This window comes from Lactuca saligna, chromosome 1, assembly GCF_052625555.1.
Source record: "Lactuca saligna cultivar CGN05327 chromosome 1, ASM5262555v1, whole genome shotgun sequence".
Lineage (NCBI taxonomy): Eukaryota > Viridiplantae > Streptophyta > Magnoliopsida > Asterales > Asteraceae > Lactuca > Lactuca saligna.
In genome coordinates, this window is record NC_136417.1 from 51678387 (window position 1) to 51699123 (window position 20737).

The following is a 20737-nucleotide window of genomic DNA, read 5'->3' on the forward strand; positions in this document are numbered from 1 at the left end:
AAAAGGTTATTCTCTAGTTTTATTGATCATATCAACAACACTTCCCTCCGAGAGGTTGTTTGTAGACGTACATAACATAATCTCATAGTCCATATAATACTAAAAAATGATATTTCCAAACAAAACTCTATTATTAAAATATCAAGTAGAGTTAAGGAAACTAGATGTAGATATAAAACATATTAAAAATAAAATAAAGCAATGTTATTTTGAAAATCCGTTACAATTTTGGGACAAAAACCAAATAAGAGCTAAATTAGAAATGAAAGATAAAGATAAAGATATAAGAATCAAAGTAATGAAATATAATTCTGACGATCAAAATGAATATAGAATACATACAAAGAATTGTTAGATCTTAAATTAATTAGACAAAGTCATAATTCACATAGTTCTCATGTCTTAATGGTTAGGAAACATGCTAAAATAGTTGGAGGAAAATCTCGAATGGTGATAATTTATAAAATATTAAATGATAATAATGTATTTGATGGATATTTTTTACCACATAAATAAAGTCTAATCAGTTAGACTAGAAATAAAAAATATTTTCAAAATTTTATTGTAAACATGGGTTTTGGAAAATAAAAATGCATCCAAATAGTATTTCATACACTGCATTTCGACACCACAAGGACAAAATGCATGGCTTGTTATGCTTTTGTATTAAAAAATGATCCACAAATATTTCAAAGGAAAATGGATAATATATTTAAAAATCATGATTTATTTTTGTTTATGTTGACGATATGTTGGTATTATCAAATGATATACAATTGCATTTACGATATTTAAATACTTTTGAAGATTTGTGCATTCAAAATATATTAGCTTTATCTGGAAAGAAAACTAAACTATTACAAGATCAAATAGAATTTTTAGGAATAAAAATTAATGGTAATGAAATAGAACTTCAAAGTCATATACTTAAAAATTAAAGTACAAAGTTTTCTTGAAATACTAAATTATGCTTCTGATTTTATTAATAATCTAGGAGCATTAAGGAAACCCTTTAAATAACTATTAAAAAAGATAGAGTTTTTAGCTTTGATAGGAGTTTACAAAACCAAGTAAAAACGATAAATGAAAGTTGTAAATATTTACCAAAACTTCAATAATCAAAAGAAGATGACAATTTAATTTTAGAAATAGATGCCTTTGAAAATATTTGAAGTGGAGTCCTTAGGAGACTAGATTATAACCCTAAACATGAAAAGGTTGGTGAAAGTATAAATCAATATTGTTCGGGAACATTAATTTTCTGATACACAAACTAGACATCATATTAATGAAAACTAGTTATTAGTTGTAGTTAAAAGTTTTCAAAAATTTTATTACTTTTTATTACCAAAAACACTTTTTATTGAGAACTAATAACAGCCAGGTAAAAGCATTTCTAAAAAATAATTTTCCTTCTAAACCTTAATATAAGATGCTCATATGATGGCAAACACTTTTATCTGAATATATTTTTGATATTGAAATGGTCAGATCTGATAAAAATGTTTTAGCAGATTGAAAAAATATTAAAACCCCTCATTTCCATGGATGCACAGATAAGCGCCATTGAAGAATATGTGTCAAACATTACTGATATTGCTAATCTTCCTAGCAATGCAAAAGAGATTACTACTTTACTACTCTTAGTTATTGAAGTAATGGAAAAGAGAACATACAATTAGGACACATACAATAAAACTATTATGGGTAAAATCGAAAAGTTTGATTTCAAAAGACAATACACCTCCTTATTCTTCTATAGGGAAATCATTTTCTGAAGATAAACATATACCATGTAATGTCCGCAGATTCGGGCAAGTCAATTTAGAGATAATAAGCATTAAAAATGACTTTTTGATAGAAGATTATTGATGGGTGTGAAATACACTAGTTTTAATCTTCTATTTTAACACAAATTAAACACACGAAAGGCATATAATATTGTTTTCACAAAAAATCATATGAAACAAGCAATTAAGAGGATGTTTATGCAACTTAATAGACTTGATAATTAACTGAAAATAGTTATTGTCCATATAGAAGTAATGAGTTTTTAGCTCATATCTACAGCAATTGACATCTCAAAAATGAAATCCAATGATAAAAACATAGTATACGTAAAAGATTAAGAAAAGAGAATGTGTGTTTCCTTTCCATCTCTTCCAAATTGATCTCTAGGGTTGATCTTCGAAATTCAGAGATCAAAGAATCCTTCTATTCGCCAATAAGTCGCCAAAAAGATCCAGCTAAACTTTTTGTTTTGGGAAATAATGTCCTTTAAATAGTTTTCTAAAAACGGGGGTGTAGAGATTAAAATGTGAAAGATCAATAAGATTCAAACAGGTATAGCAATAACACAATAATAATCAAACAGATGTTAAATGATTAAAAGTCACGCTTCAGCTGAACTCGATGAAGAATTTCAACTGTAGAAGTGTGGTAGGGTTAGAAGGTGAATAAAAGAGTTAACTAAAATAAGATGCATGCATGCACCATATATACACTAACCCTAGAATTAAATACAGGAGGACAGGCCCAACCCGTTTACAAAACAGACTAATTACATAGCCCAATGACGCAACAACTAAATACACAACAATCTACCCCTTTGCATCAATTGAGCCTATAGCTCATCAACTAGTGATTCGCTTCTGCACTTCATAGACTTTGGGAATAAATCATAGCAACATCTTGTGAACCTGGATATACCACATAATCATATCTAAATTCCAGACAAGCAATATTGTACATATGTTTGTCTTCGAGATAGAAGTAAGTCTTGAGAAAGTCAGCTCCTGTTCGTTCTCTAGACTGGTACACTACGAACGGTCCTTCCTTGTATATCTTCCCTGGCTTTAATTTCTCGAAGTCTTTTGGAGCTTCCTTGGGAACAACAATCGGCTTCTTCTTCAGAACTACGACACTATACACATCCATCAATCCAACTTCTTGAATATAAGACTTGAGCATCAGTTGGAGATGGGACATAACAGGTTCGTACTTCTCTTTCTCTCTCAACAAAATGTTGTAAATCACGATCCAATGATTAGGATTCAAACAGGGCAAGTCTGCGATGGTGAATTCGTATGCTTGACAAGTCGAACCACTCGCTACTTTGAACTTTGCATTGGGGAAGCTTTCAGTTTCGATTGGCCTAGTGACCTTTACGGAAACTATCTTGTGCGCACTCCAAATTTCATATTGTGTCTTCATGTGGTTCAAGTAGAAGGAGAACAACAGTTGATCAGCTCCACTGTCTATGAAAGGAGCATTCACAACCTAGAAAATATCAGATTTTTTGGAAACAAATACAATTACTTCACACGGGAAGGCTTACATATATTCATACAAACTCTTATGAACGCACCAACTTAATTGTTGACACTTTTTCAAACAACTTGTATTCTTAGGGAATCACTAAAAACAGGTAACTCCCAGCTTTTGAGGATGGGACGTTATGGCTTCAAACAATCTTTTGTCATTATAATGTAATTGATTTTTGAAACATGTAACACTTACAAACGCTGTAAATTTATCAATTATAATTATGATGGTTGTGTTTTCTTTGATCATATATATATATTTAATTATTATGATCATGTACATGAAAGTCACATACCCCAGGACATTTCCACCATCCTGATTTGGGGGTGTGACTGATTGGTATAAGAGCATTTTATATAGTGAATCAAGTATATCAAACCACATAAGATATACAAACTATAAATACAATGAGACTAAAACTCTCTGACGTAACTTTTTCATACAAGTATACTTTAAGATATTATGATACTTTTCATACTTCCTAGTTCAGTGTCATAATAGTAAGAGTAAATTACAAGAATGGTCCTTACGGTTTGGGGTAATTTGCATGCTTGGTCCCTAACTTATTTTTTCAACTCGGAGAGTCCCTACTATTTGTTATTTTTACACGCTTTTTCCTTATTATTTGTTTTTGTTATGCGTTTGGTCCCTATCTTACCTAAAAAGACAATTACTTAAATACAGAAAATGGTGGGATAGGTAAGGTAAGGTGAAGCGGATGGGGTCGGGGTGTGTTTATTTAAATAAATTAAAAGATCAAGGCCAAAATAGTTTTTTTTTTCGGTATGACAGCGACCAAGCGCGTAACAAAACAAAAAGTAGGGACCTTCCGAGTTAAAAAAAAATAAGTTAGGGACCAACCCTGCAAATTATCCGAAACCATAGGGATCGTTCGTGTAATTTACTCTAATAGTAACAAGACAAAAAGTATTATGATAAGTTGAACACAATGAGTAAGTCTCGAGGTATGTAACTAGATCTGGGATGAGTATAGCTCGATCAACTATATCTATCCAGGATGTAACTAACGTATGCCAAGATATGGTCGTGGTGAACGACGAGTCTAAAACATACCAACAAACTAGACAAGGAATTTCTAAATTTAAAATAATATAGGAGTATTTTATAATATTATAAAACCACACACTTAGATTCTTTATATACCTGTTACCACTATTCTTGAATAGACACTATGGCAAGATTTCACCTACCAAGAGATCCCTACTTCCCCATCCAGGGAAACGAGTGTTAGATAGGGGAGGATCTAGAGGATGATCCTGAAGAGAATTCAGAAGAAGATGAGCACAAAGAAGAAGGCAAGGAAGACACCGATTCAGAACTCGAAGTTTACAATCCACCACTTATTGCCCAAAACCACGGATGGAACTTCTTGTGGCTGGCACCCCGATGGGCAGTAGATTTGAAGACATGGATCTAGACCAGCGCCCATCCTATGGTATGGAACGAGGTTTCTACAACCTCGATAGAGGGGGTTCAACAGATAGGGCTCTCCCTGTCATGGTTTTTCGCATCGCACGCCATGGTGAACAAGCAAGGGCATGCACCAACTAGACCATGAAGATGGTGCTACCATCGAAGTAACTGTAGCTCATCTTCCTTGTCTGGACGAAGATCATGATCGAACATGGGATCATACTAAGCCCCTTCAGAAGGAAGTTATGATGACTCGAGCTAAGATGAGAGAATTTCGGGTACGTCATGCCATAATGGAGATGCTAGCTATTGAGGCTGAGCACGGAGTGAAGGAGACGTAGACATTCATGACTTCATTACAGGGATCATAGGATACCATGAACCACGATTAATTCCTATACTACTCAGTTTTTGTTCTAGATTAGGGGTTTTCGAGTAAGCGTCAGTGCTACTCTTTCCTGTATGTAGGTTCGACCCTATGAATAAGTGATTATACTATTCAAGGGGTCGATATGCTGTCAAAATGTTTCCTTACATTGATGTATTGTAGAACTGCTTAAAAGGTGAAATTTTCCCAATACTATGTACTAAAATATATCAATGAAATTAGCATGCATTTTATTTCATTCGAGTGTCACTAACAAATTCATAAATCGATTATAAATTTTTAATTAAATTTGGTAGAATTACTATCATTCCTCTTTTAAACCTTATGGCAGAAGCATGCCACCAACGAAGTCAAACAAGCACAAAACAACACACCACCAACTCCACCACCACCGCCACCACCCCCACCGATAGAGACTGCCTTCTTTCAAGCTGCTGTAAGAACAGCTATGACTGTTGCCATAGCATAGATTAGCTCCAATGGTACCAATGGGGCTGGAATTGGTACTGATAGTTCTAACCAAGGTAACAACCATGGTCGATCAAGTGGATGCTCCTATAAGGACTTCTCGAACTGCAAACCCAAATCATTCTATGGCAACAAAGGTGTCATCGCCCTGACAAGGTGGTTCGAGAACTGAGTCATTGTTTCAAATATGTGCCTGCCAAAAAAAGAGTAAGGTCAAATTCGCGGCCTGCACATTCACTGATAGGACTCTCTGCTAGTGGAACGCCCAGGTCAAATCGCCAACACTCCCTGTGGCCAACGCTTTGAGCTGGGAGGACCTAAAGTTAATGATGCTAGTTGAATATTGCCCAATGGGTGAAGTACAAAAAATGGAGCAAGAACTCTGGAACCTCACAGTGGAGGGTTCTGATATAATATCATATACCACCAGGTTCAGTGACCTGGCGGTGCTTTGTCCCGGGATGGTCACCCTGGAAAGAAAAAAGGTGGAGCGTTCCATCTCGGGACTATCCCCCCATATTCAAGGAAACGTGGTATCATCAAACCCTTCCAGTTTTGATAGTGCCAAATGCTTGGGACGAACGCTTGTGGATCATGGAGTCTACTAAGGATTTATGACGGACATTCCGGAAAAAGCAAAGAGGATTGACAATAAAAGAAGACCCTGGAACAAGAGAAAATGTAAATCAATACAAGAGCCCACCGAGAGACAACAAATAGTGGCAACCCACACTGTCACTGTCCTGACCGCCCCAACACCAACAAAACAATATGCTGGAACCCTACACAAATGCAACAAGTGCAACTTCCACCATGTTGGAGCTTGTCAGGAAATGCATTGCACAAATTGCAACAAGAAAGGACATGTTGTCCATTTCTGTAAGGAGCCAGCCCAACCGGCCATCCTAATCACAAATACCTGAGTGAGCCAAACATGCTACAGGTGCGGGGAAACGGGGAATTTCTGGAGAGAATACCTAAAAGCCAATAACAGGAATGATGTAGGTACAAGAAGGATTATGATATTAGGGCACGAGGAAGTCCTGAAGGACCCCACTGTAGTTACCAGTACGTTCCTTCTTAATAATTCATATGCATACATAGTTTTTGATAGTGGTGTGGAGAGAAGCTTCGTGAGCCAGAAATTGAAACACATGCTCAACCAAAAACCACAATTACTCAACGAAATATTCACAGTTGAAATGGAAAATGGTAAAACTGAAAGCACTGAAGACGTATACATAGGGTGCACGCTAACTCTAAACAATAATTCCTTTCAAATCGATTTAATGTCGGTTACAATAAGGAGTTTCGACGTTATCATTGGTATGGGTTATTTAAGTCCTCATCATGTTGATATCTTATGTTATAGAAAATCCAACAGACTCAACTTAACAAATAATAAAACCCTCGTCATCTACGGTGACAAACCCAACACATGTCTAAAAATCATCACTTGCATCAAGGCTGAGACTGATCTGCGCAAGAAGTGCGACACATTCCTAGCACAAATTGTTGACATGAAGTAGAAGGTAAAGGATATCAAGGATATTCCAGACGTCTGTAACATTCTCGATGTATTCACAGAAGACCTTCTGGGAATACCACCTGTGTGACAAGTTGAGTTCAGAATCGACTTAATTCCTGGAGCCACCCCCACAACCAAGTCCCCATATCGATTGGCTCCAACAGAAATGCAAGAACTGTCTGGTCAACTAAACGAACTGTTGTGAAAAGGATTCATCAGAACAAGCCTCTCACCTTGGTAATCACTAGTTTTGTTCGTTAAGAAGAAAGATGGATCTTTTGGCATGTGCATTGACTATCGTGAGTTGAACAAACTCACCTTAAAAAATCGATATCCCCTACCACGAATCGATGACCTATTCGACCAACTTTAGGGAGAATGCTACTTCTCAAAAATCGATCTAAGGTTGGGTTACCACATACTGCAAGTCTAGGAGGAAGATGTTTCCAAAACTACGTTTCAGACTCGTTACAGTCATTACGAGTTCGTGGTAATACCCTTCGGATTGAGAAATGCACCTGCAATATTTATGGACCTAATTAACCGTGTGTGTAGACCTTAGAAAAATTTGTGATAGTATTCATCAACGCCATATTGGTCTATTCTCGAAGAAAGGAATAACATAGTCAACAAGAAAAATTTGAGCTTCACCAAATTCCAAACTTCCATGGGAAAATTACAATAAAAAAAATAAGCGACTATGTGAATCCGCATGGCCATTACATAAAGCACAATTGAAATCATTTGAAACTTTCGATTTTTTCATTATGTCTTGACCAACGAGATCAAACCAATCCAACAAGAAAAGTAGAAACTTGACTAACATCAAATGGGACAATATCTCTCTTCCAATTCATCCAAAACAATTCATGATTTAGGTTTAGGGTTTAAGGTTTACATAGTATACCTTAGATCAGGTGACAAAAGACCATGAGTAACCGTCTCGTATACAGCTTTAGCAACTCCTTTGGCGAGCTTATGACAAGTCCTGCAGACGTTGCGGACGGAAAAACTATATGCAAAATTTCCCAAATGTGAATTTTGGATCCAGGAGGTGGACTTCTTTGGTCATGTGGTCAAAAAAGAGGGGATATATGTGGAGCCCTCCAAAATCAAGGAAATTGAGAACTAGAAGGCACCAAGAACACCGATAGAGATCTGCCAGTTCTTAGGCCTTGTTGGTGACTATAGGAGATTCATACAGAACTTCTCCAAGATCGCTAAACCACTCACTACCTTGACTCAGAAAGAAGTGACCTTCAACTAGGAAGATAAACAAGAGGCTTCCTTCCACACACTAAAGCAATCCCTGTGCAGCGCCCCGGTTTTGTCTCTCCCAAAAGGGACGTAAGACTTTGTGGTCTACTACGACACGTCAAAGAAGGGTCTTAGGTGTGTGTTCATGCAACGAGGAGATGTCATTAGCTGTGCCTCGAGACAACTTAAGACTCACGAAGTTAACTACCCCACGCACAACCTCAAATTAGGAGAGGTGGTGTTTGCTTTGAAAATTTGGAGACACTGTCTTTGCGGTACGAAGTGTACAATTTTCATGGACCATAAGTGTCTCCAACATATCTTCAACATAAAAAAGCTCAACGTGAGGCAATGAAGATGGGTAGAGCTACTAAGTGACTAAAAATGTGAGATTCGTTATCGTCCAGGAAAGGCTAACGAAGTAGCAGATGCCCTCAGTCGAAAAGAATACTCGGATCGCCGAGTAAAATCATTAACCATGACCATCCATTCACACCTGTCCACGCAGATCAAAGAGGCGCAACTAGAAGCCTTGAAACCTAAAAATGACATATGTGAATTCTTGAGAGGAACGGATAAATGTGGAAGTTAAGGGTGACAGAGCTCGTTATCTCATGAATCAGATATGGACACCGATGTTTGGTGGGTGTAAAGATGTTGTTATGAACGAGGATCATAAGACCAAATACCTGGTTCATCCCAGTTCAGACAAGATGTACATGAACCTCAAGAAAATTTATTGCTAGCCTAACATGAAGGAAGAAATCGCTACCTATGTGGGCAAGTGCCTGACTTGCGCAAAGGTCAAGGTAGAATAAAAATAGCCCTCAGGTTTACTACAACAACCAGTGATACCTGAGCATAAGTGGGAATGGATGACCATGGAATTCATCACCAAGTTACCCAAGACAATGGGTGGAATCGACTCCATTTGGGTGATCGTGGACAAGTTGACCAAATGCGCACACTTCCTGCCAATAAAAGAGACTGACAAAATGGAGCGGTTAACCATGATTTACATTAAGGAGATCGTAAAACTACATGGTGTGCCCATATCCATTTCTCGAATAGAGATAGTAGATTCACCTCATGGTTCTGGAAGTCACTCCAAAAGTCCTTGGGAACCAAACTCGACATGAGTACAAAGTACCATTCCCAGACTGACGGGCAAAGAGAAAGAACGATTCAGATGCTGGAAGACATGTTAAGAGCTTGTGTGATAAAATTTTATAAGGCTTAGGATACCCATTTACCACTCATCGAATTCTCATACAATAAGAACTATCACACTAGCATCAAGGTCGTGTCATTCGAAGCCCTCTACGGACGCAAGTGCAGATTACCTCTGTGATAGACTGAAGTGGGTGACACACAGCTAGAAAAGTGGCAAGTTCCTGACAGCAATATCACTGGCCCCGATTTCATACGAGAAACTATGGAGAAGATTGTTCATATCGATGAACAACTAAAAGCATCTAGGGACCGAAAAAAGAGCTACACAGATAAGCGACGTAAACCCATGGAGTTCCAAGTTGGTGATAATGTAGTATTAAAGGTCTCACCATGGAAGGGAATGATACGTTTTAAAAAACGTGGATAACTGAATACAATATATGTAGGGTCGTTCGAGATCCTTTATAGAATCGGCTCGGTAGGTTATAGACTCTAACTACCATAGGAACTCAACAACGTACACCTACCTTCCATTTGTCCAATCTAAAGAAGCATCAATCCGTCGAGACTCTTTTAATCCGACTCGATGAAATTGAGGTAAAAGAGAGTCTCAACTTCATCGAAGAGCCAGTGGAAATCAACGATAGGGAAATCAAGAGAACGAAGAAAAGCCGTATACCCATAGTAAAGGTCTGTTGGAATGCCATGCGAGATCCTGAATACACATAGGAACGAGAAGATCAAACGAAACAAAATTACCCACATGTTTTCCCCAACATTTGAAGTCCTACTCAGAATGCTAATTTTGGGACAAAATTCCCTCTAAGAGGGAGATGATGTGACAACTAGCAAATTTGGATTCGAGCAAAGTCTAAACGTGTATTATGTATAAGCAAAAGCACATCTTAACTTTGTTGCAATGAATCATTTATATCGAAAAACCATCATTTGTATAAGTATTTATATATGTTGAAAACCATGTTCGAAATGAAACTTTGAAAGCCAATCAAATTAACACAAGTCAACATAAGGCAACAAAATACAACATAAGTCAACATAATTCAATAGATTAAAACACCAAAAACCATGGGATTTCGGTTGGCACTAGACAGAAATTACATGTGGTTTCGATTGGACAAAGACAAAAATCCCCATGTTGATTTTGGTTTGTGCCAAGACCAAAATCACTACGTGATTTTGGTGAGTGTGGACTGAAATCACCCTTGGTTTGGTGGATACTTGGGCTGAAAACTTTATAATATCTAGATATTATATGCCACTTGATTGGTTGATTAATTTCCTAATGTGATTTAATCCACAAACCAATGCAAACATCAAATCACTATCACCATTTCATCTATATTTAAGGCCAAAATCATTCATCATATTTCTCATTTACACTTCAAACTTTCCTCCAAATCTCTCTCAAGAACGAGCCCAACTGCATATACCTTCAAGTCTTCATAGCCGTTTCTAGTAACATTTTCAACAATTTTCCAGAGAAGCATACCTCAAGATACTTCGTAGAATTTTGGTAAGTTCCTCATTATCTAGTATTTTTACAAACACTTTCAAGATAGTTCATATATTCACACACATTATTATGTGTTATAATATATTAGGATTTCAACTACCTTCAATCATTCTAAATTGAAGATTATCACCCTCACTTCGTTATCAAACCACAACCACACATAAGGTAAGTTTATACCCCCTACATTTTTTAAGACTTTTTCCATGTTTTTAGGGGAAAGGGGGGGGGGGGGGGGGGATACAAGTAAACACAAGAAAACTTACGTTAAAACATAAACGTTTAAATACAATTACTTACCATTTTTCGAATAAGTGTTAAATATATGAAATCGTTTTACCACCAAACTCATGATCTTTTACATGTAAAGTTTTGATTAAAACATAAAGCTATGAAAAACGAGTACAAAATATGCCACAATATTCTGGCTTTTATATATATATATATATATATATATATATATATATATATATATATATATATATATATATATATAATATGTTTTGGTACAAATTACGTACTACAATAGACCATATAAGTATAGTAAACAATTTTACCACCTTTGTAAACCGTTGAGCAAAGGGTATAATTATATAAGATACATATATAATTATTTTACGCCATTTTCTTTATTATCCAGGGAAAAGGAGATAATTACATATACAAACATTTTCATTAGTAAAACACATAAACTCATTGAATAAATTTGTGCGACGTTGTCTTCATCATACGTATCGACGTATACACAAAAGTCATGTTTTATAACCCGAGTCTCCTGTTGGAGAGCGTGACACTTTTGTATAGATCTATAAAGGACTGATAATCTCACACCCTAATTGTTAGCTATAGTTAGTTTGGCAGGTTACGTGTGACAAATGTCATAAACACTTTGACGCCTAAAGAACGTCACGGTAGGCAATTTCATCTTTAGCACGGTTAAGAAAACTCTCATGGGGAAACGACTATACGTTGATTTTACACGAAAATACATTTCTTCAAATGGTTTTATACACAAATAAAACTACATATTACTATTTTAAATATGGGAATCACGGGTACATTTCGTTCTTGGAACATTTAACAATACAACTAATTTCTATGGAAAATACTGGATTTTCTAGAACAAACACCATCAGTTTACAAGTAAATGACTTACATCTCATTTTATGGAATATATCGGATTTTCTGGATGCAAATATGATTACTTCACACGGAAAGGCTTACAAGTATTCATACAAACTCTTATGAACTCACTAACTTAATTGTCGACAATTTTTCAAACAATTTGAATTCTCAGGGAATCACTAAAAACAAGTCACTACCAGCTTTTGAGAATGGGACGTTATGGCGTCAAACAATCTTTTGTCATTACAATGTAATTGATTTTTGAAACATGTAACACTTACAAACGATCTAACTCTATCAATTATAATTATGATGTTTTTTTTTCTTTGATCATATATATTCAGTTGTTATGATATTGTACATGAAAACCACCCACCCCGGACGTTTCTGACATCCTGGTTTTGGGGTGTGACAGGCGGCGTGTTGCATCTCCAACAATGAACATAGAGATGAGTAGAAACAAATTATCTGGTCTCCGTCTTGAGCATGTTCAAGTAACGGGTTCAGATGCAGCAAAGTCAAGGCAACACATAGCCCTCTTTATGAACATCTTGGTGATCTCCGTCACCGTCTCACTACCCTACCTCAAGTCCACATACTCTTGGGCTAACCTCTCTCACTCCACCATAGGAACATATCAGGAGCGGAATATCTCAAAAAACTAATCCCAAGTCACTTCAGTTGTCTGCTTAGTAGAATAGGAACTGGTAGCGAGCCTCCGCCAATCCTTTACTCTAGTCCTCAGAAGGTTCAGAGCACATCTAACCTTCTTGTTGGTATGGCACAAGCAAGTGAAGAAACATCCCTCCATGTCAGATAGGCACCTCATAGAGATTATTGGGGCTGCACCCCATCGAAATTCGGGGGTTTCGTATTGTCGAAGTCTTGATATTGAAAAACCCGACCCGGTCAAACACCTGCATCGGCCACGGCTACAGAGGCTGCAACGGCAGCAATCTCAGCAATAGTTATGTATATTTCAACAAATAACTCTGTCATCATGGTCTTAATCGAAACAAATAGCTCTAGTATCTGATTTCAGATAATGGCCACAACCTCCTGATAGAGAATCCTCTAAATCCTGGCATCCAACTCATTTGATCCAATCTGCCTGTTAGCTCCTGATCCCGATCCGGATCCGTTCTCAACTCGTCTTGTAGTCACCATACTGAAAAATAAACTAGGAAGATATTAGATAATACGTATATCATAATGGGAAACCAACTTCCTACGAAGACCTAAGGGCTGCGACTTCTCTATTAAGTGTATGGGTCATGTGCTTTCAGTAATACGAGCGCATACTACCTTCCACACCTACCTATAGTTGTCTTAGAGAGTCATCACAACACCCTAACAACACTTACTAGCATACTTATACACTCAATCCTCATACCTTAGAGGACAGTTCTTGTCCCCTAGTCCCACAGCCTGGACTGATAACCACCAAGCTGTTAGTACGAGTTTGGCATGTTGTGCCCGACCCTCAGCTCGTATTTGGAATGCTCATAAGCCCTCAATATGAGTGCAACATGCCTTTTCCGGCTGGATTGATATGGGGTTTGTTGGCTACAGCACAGAGTAGTACAACCTTAACCAACCCCCACGATATGTCAACATATAACAAATAATAACATATTCAAATAAACAGACAATATCACAGATAGTCCTATAGATTTACTAGACTAGCATATCGAGACTAGCATATCAAGACTAACATATCAAGACTAGCATGCATATCAATTCCATAATCAGCATGTCAATAATATCAGGTTATCAAACCAAAGGGTCGGCCTTAGTGGATTAGACCCGACAATACAGTGCAGAAAACTCACCTCACAAGTGGTGCACAATTTATAAGCCCTGACTTTGAATCTCAGCTCATAACTCAAATGCCTACAACCATCAAATTACCAATCCCATATAAACCCAGAATACCCAAAATACCCTCAAGGTCCATTTGGTCAAATTCAAAGTCATGATCAATGACATGCGTTGACCCAACACACCGTGTTCTCTTTTTACCATGTCGTGTTCCACAAACAGCAAATTTTGAACCAACACGCCGTGTTCGCCAGATTCCCAACAGTTTAAGATATTCAGTTGCTTTTAGAACCCCAAGAGCAGCAAGGCTCATATATGGACTAGGAATGTGGTTAGGAATGATAAAATTTCCAATTTTATCCTTTGGGACCGCAAGAAGGTCCAAAACTCCAAACTACATGCTTAACCATGCAAGGGCTTAACCATGACGTCCTCAATCCTTAAGATCAAAAGTCCCCTGCTTCTAGAAGTGGTTCAACCACGTAAACCATTCCAAATATTTGTGTTGTATAAGATATGCATGTTGAATGCAAGTATTGAACCCATGTTAGGTCAAAAAGGGAATTCATGACCTACTTTCTATGCATGGCATCAAAACTTTGGTTGGAACCAGATCCAAGCCACTATAAGGTCTCCTTGACTTGAAGATTCATAAAGTTGCAGACTTTATGAGATCCCACCATACATCAACCCATAAAAAAGAGAAAAGGGTAAATAACTCAAGATCTAGTGACTAGGAATGGTAAAAATCAAGACTTGAACACTTACAATGGTCTAGGTGAATGTTACACTGAAGTATGATGCTTGCTAGCTGAAACCTTGTTTCCTTCTTTCACTTTCTACACTCAAAACACCAACTATCTTCACAAATGGGAGAGGAGAAGAATAGGGTTTCTTCTTGAGCTTGAGATGGCAGATATGTTGGATTAGGTTTCTAAGCCCATAACTATAATTGATATGTACTTGACCCGATAGTAGCATGGTCCTTTTGGGTTGCCTTCACCATAGCAATTTGACAGGATGAATTATGAGAAAGAGGTTGATAAATGATTTATTAATATATTATAAGAATAATATATTAATTGAGAAATTATATTATTTAATTAGTATTGATCAGAAATTAGTTTGGAATTAATTTAGTGATCAAAAGAGACTGATTAAAAGAATGGGAACTAATTATGTAAATCTGTAATAGTTATAGTTTGTGCTAATGGACCCTATTGATAAGGGGTAGACAAAAATCTATGGGAAGCCCATAATTTTTTTTTTATCTAAGGCTTACCAAGTAGGTGTCCATGTGTTTCTTAGGGCCTAAGCAAGGAAATTATAGGTTCGATTAGAAAACTCTGGCAGCCTCAACTATAAATGGAACCCTAACCCTCATGAAATCAGCCACTGCTTCCATAGAAGAAACCCTAACCGATTTATGCCTCTCCTCCTCCTCATTCTTTGCTTGTGGTGTTTGTGACTCCATTAGAGGTGCAACGCTTGAAGCACTAAGGTCTTGAAGGTCAAATTCAAGGAAATGATTGCTTGTTACTACTAGATAACAAGAATGGTATTCTTCTAATCCTAGTTTATTCATTGATTCCAAAAATTGTATGCTAGTTTAGGGTTATGGCTTTTGAAAATTGACTTGCATGTATAACTTGAGAAAAACCTAGATCCAAAGCAAATAGGGTTGCATGTGCACCATAGGAATGTTGTAATATTCAAAACCCATTAGTGGTATCAGAGCTTAGGGTGTTTTTCTTTTATGTGTGATGTTATTGTGTTTTGCCATAGCTGGAACAAAATCGATTTTTACTCTCAGACCGTAGAACTCGGCGAGTCCTAAGATGGACTCCATTCCTTGACTCAACGAGTTGATGCGCCTGTTGGTAGATTTTTCAGATTTTAGCCCAAAATTAAATATAGATCATTAACTTAAATTGTTTTAATTGTTTAAATTCAAAATTTCTGATATGGTATTACATATCCTTATCTAATTTAAGGATAATGGCCAAATTTTAAGATAATGTTCAAAATTGTATGATTAGTTTAATTATTTAAAATTTGATCCATAAGTTTTGAAAGGTTTCAAAATTTTCCCTCATGTTTTGGAATTTAAAATTTGATTAAATTTTTTTAATTTTGAAATATTAAATTCTAAAACCATAGTGTTTTAAAAGTTTAAAACACAATCTTATTTTAATTATATTAAAATATTAATATATATATATATATATATATATATATATATATATATATATGTATATGTATAAGATGAGTCAGTCTTACCGTTAGTAGGCCTCATTCACGAAGCCAATTTATAAGGGGGTATAAGGAAACAACCTATAAAACGGTGGTTGAATGGGTGTTCACTCTCTCCCACTGCTTCCTTGATTGGTGGAGGGTTGTTTGCCAAACGGGTAGGATAGGACATTAATTCCTCATTAATAAGTATAATGAATACTATGAAGTAAGTAAAAAATTTTATAGATTTCAAATCTTAGTTACTTTAGGAAAATGTGAAAATGATGTAATTCCATGAAATTGCAGTTTGCACCTTGCCAAGTCGTTAGTGGTACATGTGTAGTTAACCGGCACACTAACTTGGACGAACAAGGATGGCGAAGGGAAGCTCTAGAATTATCATAGATCAATGGGGTATGTGTGGTTAACCAACACATTGATTAGGTGGTAAATGACTCGACAGTGCCAAGCTAATTTGCATGGTTGTTCACACCTTGTTTGTGATCCTCGGTATCCCAATCACAAACTTGAAGGGCTTAATCGAGATCAAACATGCCACTGAAAAGTTCAATGAATCTAAAAAGAATCTTGGAATTTCATTTCATTTAAAACCTAATTTTTCATTTCATTTTTTGTGGTGGAGTTGGTAAATCATCATTTACCTCCCTTCAAATAATTTGCAATTAGATTACGGCATCCCTCTTCCAAATTGTGAATTATTGTGTTGGGTCCTAACTTTAATATTTCATTTGAGTGTTATATTAAGGATTCTTTATCTAATCGAATTTTTTTTCTTTTTCTTTTTCATATGTTTAGATCAAAAAAAGCTTCTGGCGCTCAAACTCCAACTCCTTAAGCTCCTTCTCTCTCATGAACATTTATGCGAGGATCACCTTCGATGGATTCAAATTCAATGATTGGATTCGCATTATTAGAATGAGCTTGCGTTACAAAGAGAAGGAATTCGTTCTTCACAAGCAACTCAATGAGATCAATGAATCTAAATCTATTCTTGAATAGATAGTTGAGTATAGGGATCACGAGAAGGACATGATAAAGGTGTCGTGTATAATGGTAGCCACTATGACTCATGAGCTACAGCGGTTTAACATTAGTTTAATTACAGTTGTTAAACAAAAATATGTGGGTGTTTACCGTTATGAGTTAAAAATAAATCAAAAATGTTTTCCAGGAAAAGAGGAGCATTTAATGTTGTTGCAGGCACATGATGACGCGTTGTATGATCGTGGGGTGATAATGGTTGCATCCGTTAAATAAAGTGGGAAAGTGGAACGGATGTGACCCCAACAGTTTCTTGATGGGATAGGTTAGAAAACAAATTCAAAAAGATTTCTTTTAAGGAAAATAAATATGTTTATCATATATCCAAAAATAGGCTAGGTTATGAAAAGTCATTTGAAAGGCAATCGTTTTTAATGTGAGACAAATTGAATGTAGAAGAATGTTTCAAGTTCATTAAGTAGCCCATAATGAAATTCAATGCATCTGATGCAAGATGACTTCGGGTTGTTTGATGAGTTTGAGGGAGAGAGTACTGAAGAGTAAAATTGATCCCAAAGGTTAGAAATACAAAGAAATAAAGAGACTCAAGGAGTATATAGATCATAAATGGTCCTCGTAGACAGATCATACCGAGGAGCTACTAACAAAGTATGTACTAAATCGGTTATTCTAGAAATGGATAAGGTGAGTAAATTTCTTCAAGATTTTTTTTTGTTAAAAAGAAAAGAAGTAATTCTAATCACACCCGAAGAATATGATGTCTTCAGTAGTTACCCTTTCAAGAAGAATTGAGGGTTTGGATTGATTATTCCTAAAATTTCCAAAAATCCATTTAGTTTTTGTGGAATCTACTGCCTTGGTGAAAACATCAGCTATTTCCTCATGAGTTGGAATAAAAATTAGCTCAATATTACCTTTGAGGATATGATCCTTGATGAAGTGATACCGTAGCTTTATGTGTTACGTATTTGAGTGGTGAATAGGATTGTGTGAAGTGGATATTGCATTCTCTAAGTAACAATAAACGGGTACCTGTAACATCCTATAATTGTAGTTCAAAAGCTGTGTCTTCATTTAGAGTACCTGAGAGCAGCAACTGGCTGTAGCACATATTCAGCCTTTACCGTGGAGAGGGAAAAATAATTATATTTACTTGAGGACAAACTTACTAATCTTCCAGCTAGAAACAAACATCCTCCCAAGGTGCTCTTTCTATCAAGTATGCACCCCACATGGTCTGCGTCAATGAAAGCCTGTAAACTGATGTCATTTCCTGCTGGATACCACAAACCTAGGACCTTACTCTCTTTGAGATACCTAATGATCTACTTGACTGCGGTCAAATGAGATACTTTGGGATCATCCTGGTATCTAGCACACAAGCTCGTGGCAAAGACTATATCAGGTCTACTTGCAATGAGGTACATTAATGATCGACTCATTCCTCAGTATATCATGTGATCAACTGACACACCTGTCAGGTCAACTTAGATTTTATACCTGAAGGCCATGGAACTTTTGCCGAGGAGCTATTATCCATTGAGAATTTCTTTAACAGCTTAGTGGTGTATTTTTCTTGATGAATGAAATTCCTTGAGCTATTTGTTTGACTTGAAGACCTAGAAAGAAATTAATCTCTCTATTAATGCTCATATGGATTTTTTTGTCATGAGCTTGGCAAAATCATCCACTATTGCTTGATCAGTTGGGTCGAAGATGATATCATCCACATAGATTTGCACGAGCATCAAGTGTTTGGCATTTACTCATCTAAAAAGAGTGGCATCTATCACACCTCGTTTGTACTCAAAGTTGACAAGAAACTCTGAAAGACTTTCATATCAAGCTCTGGATGTCTGGTTTAACCCATAGATGATATCATCCACATAGATGATATCACCCACATAGATTTGCACGAGCATTAAGTGTTTGGCATTTACATGTCTAAAAAGAGTGGCATCTATCACACCTCATTTGTACTCAAAGTTGACAAGAAACTCTGAAATACTTTCATATCAAGCTCTAAGTGTCTGCTTTAACCCGTAGACTGCTTTTTTTAGCTTAGAAAAATGTTTGGGAAACTCTGAACTTTTGAAGCCTCGAGGTTGTTGCAGTTACCCTTCTTCTTTCAATTCACCACAAAAAAAATCATTGTTCACATCCATTTGATGAAATTTGATGCTCATATGTGTTGCATACACTAGAAAAATACATATGGCTTCCATTCTAGCAACAGGGGGATATGTTTCATCATACTCAACACCCTCTAGTTGATTGTACCATTTAGCAAACAAACTAGCCTTTTTGCGAACCATTGCACCTGATTTATCTAATGTTTTCTTGTAAAGTAATCTGATTCCAACTACAGTGTGGCCTTTAGGATTTGGTACTAGCTTCCAAACCCGATTCCTTTCAAACTCCGCCAATTCATGTTGCATTACAATAGTGCAATTAGTCTCCAGAAGAGCTTCTTTCATTGTTCTGGGATCGATTGATGATATGAAAGCTGCATAGTGACAGTGATTTGCTAAGTCTTTAGAGTAATGAGTTAGTACACCTCCAGATGGATTGTCGATGATTTGACCCGGTGGGTGATTTTTTGTCCAGATATGTAGACGGGATTGTTGATGATCGGTAGCTGCACTCTAGGGAATGTTATCTATTTTAGAGTAGTCTTTGGGTATATCTAACAAAGGTTGTTCCCCCTCAGTTTGTTAGTATCCCACACATTGTTGGGATTAGTTCTATAGCTGAATCTGAAGGTTTCCGCTAGATTGATAATGGTTCCCTCGGGACCGATGATGGTTCCCCCTGAACTAATGATGGTTCCTCCTCAACCGATGATTGTTTTACTATCCTTGGATCCTCTTCGGTATCAATATTTCAACTTCTTCATCCTCTGAATCTTAAGTGATGGTTGATTGATTGGTCACTTTGTATACAGGTACCAGAGATGCATTTTCAAGTACGGAAACCTCGATGGTTGCAATTTCCAAAGGATCCGATTTTCCCCCTCAACTGGGAAGGTGGAAGAATTGAATGAGGTTCCATTAGAAATGATTGGTCTAGATACTACTAAATGTTGTTGTTGTGCTACCAGAGACACCACTGACAGATATGAAGACTTTGCGGGATCAAATAGGTCATCATAGTTAACTTCAACTAAGTTTAAGGGCCCCGACGATGGTGGAATATCCTTCTCCAGGATGAACTTTGTTTTTGTAAGTGGAGCAGTGCAGCAAACATAATTGTCATCGAATTTAACATCAAAACTTTCAACTATTAGTCTTGTTTGTCTTATGAGAACCCGTTATGCAACCTTGCTTTTCAAGTAACCCAAGAAGATGCCTTCATCAAATTTCGATGCAATTTTGTTGATATGATCCTTGTTTTTTACCACAAAAAACTTGCAACCAAAATTTTTGAATGA

General features: G+C 36.6%; 1 protein-coding gene across 1 annotated transcript; it reads right to left on the reverse strand.

Moving 5' to 3' along the window:
* Positions 1-19421: 19421 nt before the first annotated feature.
* LOC145006271 (putative mitochondrial protein AtMg00820) lies at positions 19422-19784 on the reverse strand. The gene has a single exon (XM_078965366.1). The coding sequence runs from the start codon at positions 19782-19784 to the stop codon at positions 19422-19424; it is 363 nt and encodes a 120-aa protein (XP_078821492.1).
* Positions 19785-20737: the final 953 nt, after the last annotated feature.

Excerpts from the sequence above, each read along its gene's own strand:
- LOC145006271 (XM_078965366.1), bottom strand. The coding sequence starts at position 19,784 with ATGAAAGAAGCTCTTCTGGAGACTAATTGCACTATTGTAATGCAACAT.